General features: G+C 39.2%; 1 protein-coding gene across 10 annotated transcripts in view; it reads left to right on the top strand.

Annotated features, from left to right (window-relative positions):
• KCNQ (KCNQ potassium channel) overlaps nucleotides 1-12,574 on the top strand; it is a 462,308-nt gene that overhangs the window by 110,548 nt on the left and 339,186 nt on the right. For all 10 annotated transcript variants that reach the window (XM_065237553.1, XM_065237551.1, XM_065237548.1 and 7 more), the window contains 2 exons: nucleotides 8,369-8,497; nucleotides 9,018-9,128. In XM_065237553.1, coding sequence (XP_065093625.1) covers nucleotides 8,369-8,497; nucleotides 9,018-9,128 — 240 coding nt within the window. The remainder of the gene's footprint in view (nucleotides 1-8,368; nucleotides 8,498-9,017; nucleotides 9,129-12,574) is intronic.

Here is a 12,574-nt window from a genome sequence, read left to right as displayed (position 1 = left end):
GATAAGCTTGGACTCTCGAGAGCACACAGCTTCGAAAATTTCATTAAGTTTCATAACCTGCCATGATTTATACGACTATTAAGCCCCGCTTTACATTGCTGGAGAGGCTGGAGGATCTCAGAGGGATTTAGCCATAAAAGTGACCGAAAGTCAACTCGGAAACAGTTTCCAGTTAAGTTTTCCAAAGGGAGGTTCTTCTTTTGTGCGTTGTACTGAAATATCTGTTGGATCGTTCAGTTTCGGTTGACATCCATATTATCGTTAAGGAACCAGAAATTAAGGATGGTTGTGAGAGAACATAAGGCGGAAGAACATGAGCATGACATGGCTTGCAATTATTAATATTTTTTCAAAAGCCCTTTCGATTGAGAATATAGGGAGTGTATAAAACGCCCCCTTATATTTCTATGAATATAACGTATATTTAAATGCAACAATTACGGGCAATTCAAATAATTAGTGAGAGCACCCTATTATGCAAGTTTAAAAGCTGTCAAGTGCCAAGAATTAGCGGTGCCGGTGGTGTAGTGGTAAGCGTGATTGCCTCTCACCTTAAAGGGCCTGGGTTCAATCCCAGTCGGCGCCACCGCGATTAAAGCCGTTGGTCCCCGGTTTATGAGTTGATGGGTCGATAGTTAGGGTCCAGGTCTGGGAACTGCCTTCCTCGCGTCGATAGCATTGGTACTCAGTACGGAAAACGAGATCGACGGAAAACAAGCGAATGAAAAAAAAGTGCCTAGAGTCAATAATAAAAAACAAAATTCAGCGGCGCCGGTGGTGTAGTTGTAAGCGTGATTACCTCTCACCCCAGCTGGCCTGGGTTCAATCCCAGTCGGCGCCACCGGGATGTTCTGAGGCATAACATCTCTGATCCCGCCTTCCTTCGGAAGGGAAGTAAAGCCGTTGGTCCCCGGTTCATGAGTTGATGGGTCGATAGGTAGGGTCTAGGTGTGGGAGCTGCCTTCCTGGCGTCGGTAGCATTGGTGCTCAGCACGGAAAACAAGATCGACGGAAAACAAAACAAAGAAAAACAAAACAAAATTCTGAATAAAAAGATTTAAAAGACTACTTCTAAAAAAATGGCATGAAATGTTACATATGCTGTAAAATTGTTATCTCGGGTAATATGCCCACTTCTAGGCGATATGCCCCATTGTTTATCATCGAATCCAGGATTCATATAAATGCAAAATTGATGAGAAATCCAAGTATTTGATGGCAACACTCTACTGCGATAGTTTGACAGCTCTGTAAAGTGCCACACACAAATATTGAAAACAAAATTCTGAAAAACATTCTTTGATGTAATTTTTACGTAATTTTGGTAAGTTTATTAAAATAGATAGGGGAAATGTCCCTAATGTTGGCCTATGGATCTAAGATTGGGCCCATCGCTAAAAATCCACTATTTATCAATTTTATTTAGATGAACGTGTTATTGGGATGTGACTAATGGATGTTTTTGGTTGCTATTGAACATTTAGTCGATTGCTGAATTTATGTATGGGCCCAAATTAGGGACACTTAGGCCGACATTACCTTAATTTTCCCTATGTTTTCCATCTTTGTGCGGTTTCAGACATCTAATATTGACGCTCTGGGGCCTGTCACCACAGCAGCGTTGTGTGGCATACAATACTTCTAGTATAAAACATGCTTTAATTTTGTTGTAGCCAGTGATGAGAATAATCAAAACAAAATCCATACTCAGGAATGGCCGAAAATCACTGCTGATCTTGAGATCAGCAAAATCAAGGTTGATTTTAACCGAACCTGATTTTGAGGTTACCAAATCACCAAACAGAAAATCAATACCTTGGTATTACAGTCAAAGCTTGAAACCGACATCCACTGCCATTTTGGAATTCAAGACGGCGGACCAAAGCCCAATATGGCGGCCTCCGGACAGCGAATATGTATCTAAACCCATGCAATATGGGTATCTACGGAATGGACACGATGAGTAGTGGAAAATTGAAATCCAAAATGGCGGTGGGTGTTGATTTTCCGCTTCTACTCATCAAGTCCATTTCGTAGATACCCATAATGTATGGGTTTTAGATGCATATTCGGTGTCCGGAAGTCGCTGTCGCCATTTGCTTATTGATTTATTTTAAAGGCTCAACCGAATTAACTTTACAGAGCCGAGCATTCTTGTTTACTATACAAAATATCTTAAAACTATAGTCAAAAGGTACAACACGATAAACGCTTTATCTTCCGCTATCCAATAAACCTCTTCCATAAGAATGTGATCCGCTTCCAGTGATTTTATTGTATGGCTGTATCGCCAACGAGGGGCAGAGCGCTTCTATTGCAGCAATGGACGCAAAACATGGTCATCACTCACACACTCATCACAAAACTCACACACTCATCACAATGAGGAGGACCACACAATGGTAGCTGCCGAGTAAACAGACGATCGTGTTACACACATCGAGAGTGGCCTGCTACTGTTGACAGCCGAGTGAACACTGCCATCATTTTTATTTCATCCGGCATGCTGACCTGAATTTCAAAATGACTCTTGATCCTATGATCTTCGATGATTTTGATCCTGGTTGATATTGATGCTGGTTTATTTTGGGAATCGAAAATTACTGCTGATATTGGTCGAAAATTACGGGTGATTTTCGTGATGATGATGGCTTGCGATGATGGTGCCTGTGATTTTAGGTGATATTGATCTTTAAAAATAGCTGATTTTGATTTTCTGATCTTGATTTTAGCCAACACTGGTTGTAGCAGCAGAGTATTAGCTAGATGGGGCATAGTTTAGCAACCTAGAGTTTTGAGTGTTGTCGAATTTCCTAACTTTTATGTTGACTACCACCGAAGGAAAAAAAACTAAAAGTTTTTCCTTATTTCCAAAGAAACGCATCAATGTGATTACTCCGTAAATTGAAATGAAAACAGTACAAATATAACCGTTTGTCCTTAAAGGGGGCTTATTATTTGTGAAAATTTACTATAAAAAGAGACTATTTTCATCGATTTTAAGCAATGCTCCTGCCACCTAGGGTAGATGAGCCAGTTTTGGCACTTAGTTAGTAAGCATATTTTGTAAAATAGAAACCTATATCAGCTGATATATACCGCTGAATTGAAGTTTAAAGCATTTTGAATAATAAAACGGTGTGAAATCCCAACAAACAATTCAGAGTCACAAATAAGCAGATATATTGAATGAATGCTTTATAACAGTGTCCAATGTCCAATGTGGAATAAAACGAGTTGTCAAATTATGTACTGAAAAAACCTCATTGAGACCGATAGATACACCTTTATTCCGATTTTTGCTCTGATTTGATTAATACACTTATTAAAAGCTATACAAACGATGACTGTCTTCCTGATTCAACACCAGTAGTTTGATCTAATAACAAACTGAATAAGTGTAATTTGCACATACATAGACGCTTTAATTCGACTGTTTTCAATTGATTCAATAACAAACTTTATTAGACGTCTAATAAATGTTTTCTAGCTCCATTATTAGATTCCATTGCATTGCTTAACAATATTGCTGAATAAAGGTGAATACAGTCAGCATAATAGCTATTATACCACTATGCATCCATGTTTTAATTGCATGCTTTACAAACGGCGTATTCATTCATTATTCCACAACACTGTTTCAGGCTAACAATAAAACGTTGGTAGCATAGTGATTACCGTTTCCGCTTTCCAAGTAGATGGTCGCGAGTTCAATCCCAACCTCAACCTTTTTTTATTTATTTTCTACGCCACCATAACCCTCGAAGAGTGCACAACCGCAAAAAAATTTATACCCGACACAAATTATATAAAAAAAATATCAAAAAAAACTTTGAATATTCAACTAAAAACCGCTATGTATAAAAACTTACCACCAGAAAAACAGACGTTAGACTTCAAACAGTATTTAGACAAAGAACAAATCCAACAATTTTCCCCTGAAGAAGGCCCTAATCAGAGCCGAAACGTAGGGACAAATTACAAAATTAATTTGTTCTGATTGAGTGATAGCCAGACTGCCAAGCCGAAACTGTTTATTGTAAAACCTCACAGTCGAACACTCCAACACAATATATCATGTTAAGTTCTGACAAATTTCATGCAATGTAGCAAATATTGTATACAAAAGCCCATCTTTGTAAACAACATTGTTTGCAAGTTGCTCGGATGCGTGAAACGAAATACAAGTCTACGTGAATGAATGTTTACATCACAATTAAAATTCAGATTTTTTATCTGTGTAGGGGAACAGGATTTTTCAGGTCATTATTGATGTCGTTCCTTCATGGTCATTATCAGTGTCATTCTTTTTTCAATCCGAAAAAAAATCCTAGACCGCACTGGCAATCACCCAGCCACCTACAGCATGGTCTTGCTTTGTAGCTGCACCTCTACTGACTGCGAGGCCTCAGTGATTAGTCACCAATTGGCAATCGAAACTCGTCAGTGAGTGGCCCTCGATTGCGGAACAGAGACTGGCGTTCATAAAAAAAACATTGAACGTTTATAGGGTAGATCAGGTGTGTACGATACGTAACCCACCGTATCATTTTATGTGGCCCGTGAGTACTGGTACTTCTTTAATATACAGAAAACGGTGATGTTTATTGAAGAAATGGCTGTAAGAACTGTTAAAATCCTGTGGATTTACACGGTGCATTAGTGTTCGTGAGATTCTGCTTGGAGAAATCAATGGATTAAAGTAAGCTGTCAGTTTTAATCTCAGCACTATTAACAGCATGACGCCACCTTCCTATGGGCAAAAAGTTATTTAAAAAACATGATTTGAGATTTGAATTTTTTTCCTAAAATGTCGATTTTAGAAGCGAAAACAGAAAAAATATTTGGCAGCCAGTTTGGTAAAAAGTAAAAGCTACTACATGTACCAATTTTTTTATTTCGAAAAATGTTGTAATTTCGTAATTGCCTGGTTATTCGAAGCAGCGTTCAACTCAATTGAACGTCCCATTTTCTGGTTGATGTTGACCAGAGCGCTAATCAGTCAGAGTTTTATTTTATACTTTATTAAAGTGATTATAAGATTCAATCAGTGATTTTCGTATGAATTTAACAGAAATCTGTCTACACAGTCACTTCATCGTGAGAGTCTGAATGATTGGGAAGTTAACAAGTCACTGACAGTAGAGCTCTCATTTGGCAGCTCAACCAGCACGTATTTCTCTTCCTTGTTGCTACCCACTCTATGTTTTGAATGACAAAGCATGCTGTGTGAGTATTCTGTCTGTGAGTGATCGAATGTTTTCAATAGCTCTTGCATTGCCTCATCCTTTATCGTTCACCCTCATTAATGTTCACTCTAAAGTGAGTAGAAATCTACTCACTATCGGTAAAAGTGGAAATTTAGCAACATAGTTGGTTGGAAATGCTATCTAACATGAAGCTTTAGTGTGATAATTTATTAGCTAGAGAATGGTCTTAGAAGAGGGTAGGTAGATAGCATGCTTGGCATGCACAGTTGTACACAACAACTGCTCATTTGTTAAAAACTTTTCACTCATTTGCTGAAATTTGTTTTACTTTAAAGTAATTGATAGATAAGGATCATAGCTTACTACAGATATGCAAAGAGTAGGTTAATCTTAACATTTGAATCAACATCAATGAATTTTTACACTTTAAGTCCGAGATGTGCAGCGAGCATTTCTCACATGATTTTTACAACGCAAAAACAAATACAGTTTATAACTAGAATTAAAATCTACTTTTTCGTACGTACTTATTACAAGCTTAAACTTTCTTATATCTTCTGCTTCAAATAGAACTATGTTTTGTCAATTGTGTGCAAAGTTATTAGCAAATGAGCAGTTCGTGGCAATAACTGTGTATGCCAAGCATGGTAGATAGTTCCGTTAGAGTACGGCAGTATGAAAATTGAATAGAAGTTTAAAATGAGCGAAGGGTAATTAATGCGACAGTGCTAGTCAAACTTCTAAGACCATTCTCTAGCTAATAAATTATCACACTAAAGCTTCATGTTAGAAAGCATTTCCAACCAACTCCGAAAATCGCAAACTTCACGTATGAAGTAACATAAAAACACTTTGAATGTAAGCAACATATATATTGAAAGATAAAATACTATCAATAAAGTTACATTTCGTTGCATTGCATCAGATAAAATTTCTGAATTTTAATTATGATGTTTTTTGATTGTGATTATGATTGAAGAGAAATTTACACTACTTTTTTGAACTGTGTAGTTATCAATGATTTTGTAGACTTCTCAGATGGAGAACATTGGAATTTTTCGTACTCCTTAAATGAAAGTCAATTCCAACTTTCTACAATAAGCGTCGCCGGTGGTGTTGTGGTAAGCGTGATTGCCTCTCACCCCAAAAGTCCTGGGTTCAATCCCAGTCGGTGCCGCCGGGATGTTCTGAGGCATACCATCTCTGATAAAGCCGTTGATCCCCGGTTTATGAGTTGATGGGTCGATAGGTGGGGTCGAGGTGTGGGAGCTGCTAGCATTGGTACTCAGTACGGAGAAAACAAGATCGACGGAAAACAAATCATGTAAAAAAAAGTTTGAAAGCCGCTCAACATTGATTTGATAGCCAAAACCAAGCATCGAGTGACCCACAATTCCGGAGTGGCGGTGTTCAGTGATGATTTGGATGAATGCTTTCAAAGCTTAATCTATTAACCTCAAGTGTGACATTTATTGGACCATAAAAAAGACGAATCAATTCGACGACAAGTGTCATCCATCTTCAACCAGAGATTCGCATCAGCACCCATAAATCAATTGACCGCCGGGGGCACCATTATCTCAAGTGAACAGAAGTGTGAATCGCCGCCAACCGATTGGAATCTCCTATTTAGTCGCCTTGTTTCTTGACTGCCTTACGTGACGGAGTGCTACCCACTCAAGGAATCATAAATTTCCATGAGAAAGAATTGTACGTAGACATGGGTTAGCAGTGCAAAAAGTAGGGAAAACCCGGGCCTGGCAGGAGGCAACACAAGTTCATTATCTAAATTGTCATCGGTAGTTTTTGTACAACCAAAATTATGCTTCTTTTAATTTGCGATATCATGGATGCCGCCCGGTCGAGCTCGTTGAGATGGCGTTTTTCTGGGTCAACCCATCCGGAATGTGGCGTTTCATTCGTTGAAATGGGTGAAATGATTAATTGCCCTTGATGCCCAGACGCTTTGTTCGCGGATAGTCCTCCGTGGGTGGACCGCACATTACCCACTTCTATTGTGTGTGTGTATGTGTATACCCCTTTCCTAGAAGTTATGGTCACTAATTATCGTATTAATCGTGCTCGCTTTACTCCGTCCCAATGACGACGACGACCAAGGCGCTTATTGCTCGCGTGGAAGTATTCATTAGACGCAATGATAGGTACTATTTTGATAGTGTATTTTTCCTGTAATTATTCTGTTGGGAAAAAAAGGCGAAGGCTGTCCGGCTCGTTTGAAAGCATTAATTTCCAGGAATAGATTCCAGGGTTTGTGGATTATTAATTAGACTTGAATATTGTTTCCGAAAGGGGAGGTCTACTGGTTTTGCAGGTGACGTTCTAATTGAAATGTGAAACTATTAGAAACCATTGAGATAATCCTAAAAACGGACAACGTAATCCGGAGCGGAACGAACCTGGGGTACCAGGAATGTAACGTTCGTTTGCATTTTGTTTATGGCATCATGTGATTCTGTTGGTCCTAGGTTGAACTTCATCGTTCTTATTCTGCTTGCTTGCATGTGGAGGTTAGCCATGTAAATGTTCGTACAAAGCAAGTTTATTTTCAACACTGCAGGTGACACAAATTGATATTTATGGGTTCACACAATTATTGTCGGTTGGACATTTAAATCCAATACTGCATACTTGCATTGTTACTGTAGAATCGACCATTACCAGGGAAAATTGCAAACACGTGTTCAGAAAACTTAACGCTTCTATAAGCAATAAAGATCAGTTTAAATCCGTGAGTATCCCAACTAAAGTCAAGAGAACTCCATTAGTGTTTTTTTTCTCTGATTTGTTTTCCGTCGACCTTGTTTTCCGAGCTGAGCACCAATGCTACCCGATGCCAGGGAGGCAGCTCCCACACCTGGACCCTACTTATCGACCCATCAGCTCATGGACCGGGGACTAACGGCTTTACTTCCCTTCATCAGAAATGTTATGCCTCAGAACATCCCGGCGGCGCCGACTGGGATTGAACCCAGGCCTGCTGGGGTGAGAGGTAATCACGCTTACCACTACACCACCGGCGCCGCTGGAACTCCATTAGTGTTATCAATGTCGAGACCTTAAACCTACACCATCATTTCATTCATTTAAAACAGCAAAATGCATTTTACTAACGAATTTCTCTGCTCTTTGCATTTCAGGAATTAATTACAACATTGTACATAGGATTCCTGGGCCTTATTTTTGCCTCGTTTTTAGTGTACCTAATGGAGAAGGATGTGAAGGAAACCAAATTCAATAACTTTGCTCAAGCCTTGTGGTGGGGTGTGGTAAGTACAGTCAGTCAAAACCAACGCTTGTTCGGATGCTTTTAGCACTATCTAAATAATGCCTCTGCTGGCAGGTGGGATGTGAGATTGCTTCCTCAGAAGCCAGAAGCCATCCTACCCAAGGTAACATTTCCGTGCATCAATGTATAATTGAATAAACCAATCCGGTCGGAAGTTAGGATTTACTAATCGAATCGAAAAATACACACACCGCAAAAGGGCGGAAGCACTCATGGCAAGCGTAATGGGATTAACGCACACCTCACATCTCCTGCAGATTCCGAAAGCATCCGAACAGTGGAAGATTAAAATTTCAATATTTGATCGAGTTTTCATACGTCTTCTCTTTCCCGTTTCAACTTTTCTGCTGCTCATGGTCGGAAAATCACCTTATGCCTGTCGGAATCAACGCCACCCTTTGCTGGAAATACTTCCGGGAAATCGACACCTCGGTTTACGTGTACTGTGCAACCACATCATCACCGTCGTCGCCACCGGAATGGATCGGCTGCTCGAGTAGATAACGCTGTGCACGGTCGGATACGGCGATATGGTACCGGAAACGTGGCAAGGAAAAATTATTGCATCGTTTTGCGCCTTACTTGGAATCTCGTTCTTTGCCCTGCCGGCGGTAAGTCGATTATTTAGTTTTGAAATATTATTGATTGTTTACAACGGGGAAGTCCTCCAGCTGGGGCACAGAAAACGCCGGTCGATATTTCATATATTTGCAAGCAATTGTGGAGCTCGAGGTTTTTTTCAAATACCTGAAAATGTCAGAAAAATTGCTGAAATTTTCAAGCAATAGTTTTTATAAGCTCATTTCAAAATGTGTTAAAGTAGTTCGCCGGAATCATTTGTGGAATTTTTGCAGCAAATTTTCTTTTACAATAGATCTGGAATGGTACTCCCCGCAAGATTATCTGAAATTAACTAACGAGTTTCTAGATTATTTTTAACAGATTAGGAATGTTCTTGCAGTGTGTCCTGGATTTTTTGTAAGAATTCCTCAAATTCTCTAATCAGGAATTCCTCTTTACATATCCATCAAAGGCCTTTCTAATATATCCCTCGATTTCCTCTTTTCAATCCGCTAAAAGTTCTCCAGGAATAATCATACCTCTGAAAATCCCTTGGAACTGCTGCACGAACTCCAATTTCACGTGGAATGTCCTGGGAATTTCTTCCATAATTCCCTTAAGAGCCACCCACATAAGATCCGGCAAAGTGACGTTGCAGCAAAATGACAGCCAAATCATTTGTTTAACTGTCAAATTTAACGCAATGCAAACTGATCTATTGTGTGTGGCCCTTTAGGACTCTTGCTAGAGTTCACTTATCTAGAATCTAATCTAGAATGACTTATCTTGTTGATGCTTTTGAAATTCCCAACGATTTTTTCTTGTTCATTACCTGTCAGAACAATAGAGCCACTCTTCAATCTTATTTTTATTTAAAACATTTCTGATGTTTGTTAAACAATCGTTATGGAATTTTTAGAACTTATAAAATAAGCAAAATGTCATCATTCCTCATAGCTACACATATTTTTAATATAAAAATGCGTAGATATTGGGGCCTCATAGCCTAGTCAGTAAAGGCAAGGTATTACCAAGCCGGAGGTGGCGGGTTCGATTCCCGGTCCGGTCGAGGGAATCTTTCGGGTTGGAAATTTTCTCGACTTCCCTGGGTAATAGAGTATCATTGTGCTTGCCACACAATATACAAATGCATGCATTGGTATTAGGCATCGAAAGGTCTCAATTAATAACTGGGGAAGTGCATTAGGAACACTAAGTTGAGAGCACGCAATAAGCTAATATGCACTATGCAATAAGCTTGAAATGCGAATAAGAAGAAGAAGATATTGGTGACTATGGGATATTGCATGTCCACAACTGATTTTTAAGTGTTTGCTTTCATGATATTAACATACTAACACAAACACTGATGAATGTATCCACAAAAATTTAACTGGAGTTGGTTCATATTTTTTCATGTATGGCTAACTTAAAATTTAGAGCAGTTCCAGGCCAAATAAATAGGAAAAGCTCAACCTTCTCCGATTTGCATAAAACTTTGCATAATCGTATGTTACGGGCAGTCATTTACATTTTTACAAAATATCGGCCGTGTTGGTACTTGTACTTTTTTTTTTTAAATCACGTCATTTCTTTTTTCAATAAATTGTAGCACAAAAACGTCACTTCTGATCAAAATGACGTCTGAGACAAAGTTGTAGAGAAAAATAAAGTCTTACTGGAAAAATAAACATGGTATTTTTTTTTGCAATTTTGAGTGCAAATTTCAAAACAGTGTTGAAAAACTCAAATATCTCCAAAAGTTTAACTTCAATTTGTACATACTTTTTTTAAAGAAGCTCTTAAAAAATGCAAATTTTTTGAATGTTTCAAACCACGGACACTTGAAAATTGTACTTTGTGCTAGTACGCTTTGTAATATTGTTTTTACACAGGAAGCAATATTTCGGATACTTTTTTGACGTAGGACCACGTCTGTGATTTCTATATGGGGGTACACTTTGTGAAAACCTAAAATGGAACATGTAATAAAATTATGAAAGATTTAGAACATTAATACAAAAATATCACAAATCGTCTGACCTTCAGAACGCACCTTCAAGCTCTATACAGATAGACAGAGTGCTAAGACGTGTGGAATTCGGATTGTTTTTCGGAGTGTTTATAGCCACCGGGCTGTAATTATTCAAAGTTCAGTTAGTTACTGAAAGTGTTTAGTGGCACGAGAAAGTGAAGTTTACTTTTGCCAAGATTGTGGAAGACAGAGTGAACTTATTAAAAATTGAGTAAACAAGAGCATCTGAAGGAAAGTGGATTACTGTTTGACATTCCTATAGCTTGCGTGGAATAAGCCGGCTAGCGCAAGCAAGATTGCATACAACATCGCTTGCAAGCAAAACTTGCTCCAACCGTAGCTAGCTGCCAGTGAAAGCTCCTCACAAACGCATTGCTCTATTGTCAAGAGCAAGGTTGCAAAGACTCATTTCAGCTAAAATAATGTTTTTCGGAATAATAAAACCAAAAGATGGTATGATGGCATGTTTTACTTGTAACTTACAAGAAGAGGTTACAAAGTATGCGTTGGAAACATAAAACCTGTAAATTTTGCTTTCTATGAGTCACAATCAGCGATTTGCTGATCGCTGAGTGAGTGAGTGAGTGAGTGAGTGAGTTTGTGAAAAATCACTGATTGTGACTCTCATGAAGTGAAATAAACAGGTTTAATATGTCAAACTCATTCTTTGCAACCTCTTCTTGTATCCTACCAATTCAAAATTTGATCATGGCATCTAATTATTTCATAATTTAGAAAAACATTGTTTTAGCTGAAATGAGTCTTTGCAACCTTGGTCAAGAGCAGTGTCTATCGTTAGGCGTGTGGAGAACGAATCTACTTGTTCGATATTGAACTTACCTGGATCTTTGGACGTGTTGGGTTAAAACGTCCCTATCACAACCGGACCTTTAACGCTTGGTTGAGATAGTACTAGGAGAAAGCGTAGTCGTCTCCCACTTCGGTGGGGCCGCAAAACTGTCCACCTGGACCTTAACCCTTGGGTGGTTCAGATAGAAGGTGAAAGGGTTGTCGTTACTAGTCTAGGCTAGGGCGCAAGTTGGGAAACAGTTTGAACCAGCGGTTAAAATACAAAACGATTCTGAGCGTTGCACACGGATCCTGAACCTCCTGTGCTCCCTGGCCTCATGGCTACAGCACTTTCCGCACCGGGGGACCCCCTCTTGGGTGATCCACCAGACGACAATAATGAGCAGCATAGTAACGAAAATGCCCGCACTGTACCAGCGTGGATGGACCGCCTTGGCTTGCATGGAGAACGTTTAATTCTACAAATGTCTGCTGTTGGCGAAAATTCAAAACTACCTGTCCCGTTCATCATCGGAAAGTCCATTGAAGATGTATGTGGAGGAAAAATCGAATCAGCAAGCACAGAGGACAAAGGAAGGAAGTACGTGCTTAGAACCAGAAGCATTCAGCAAGCGAAACAGTTAATCAGCATGAAGAAACTAATCGACGGCA

The sequence above is a fragment of the Ochlerotatus camptorhynchus genome, unplaced genomic scaffold (assembly GCF_037179485.1).
Source record: "Ochlerotatus camptorhynchus isolate MF236.1 unplaced genomic scaffold, CSIRO-AGI_Acam_v1.1 ptg000631l, whole genome shotgun sequence".
Lineage (NCBI taxonomy): Eukaryota > Metazoa > Arthropoda > Insecta > Diptera > Culicidae > Ochlerotatus > Ochlerotatus camptorhynchus.
This window is presented reverse-complemented; position numbering and strand designations above follow the sequence as displayed.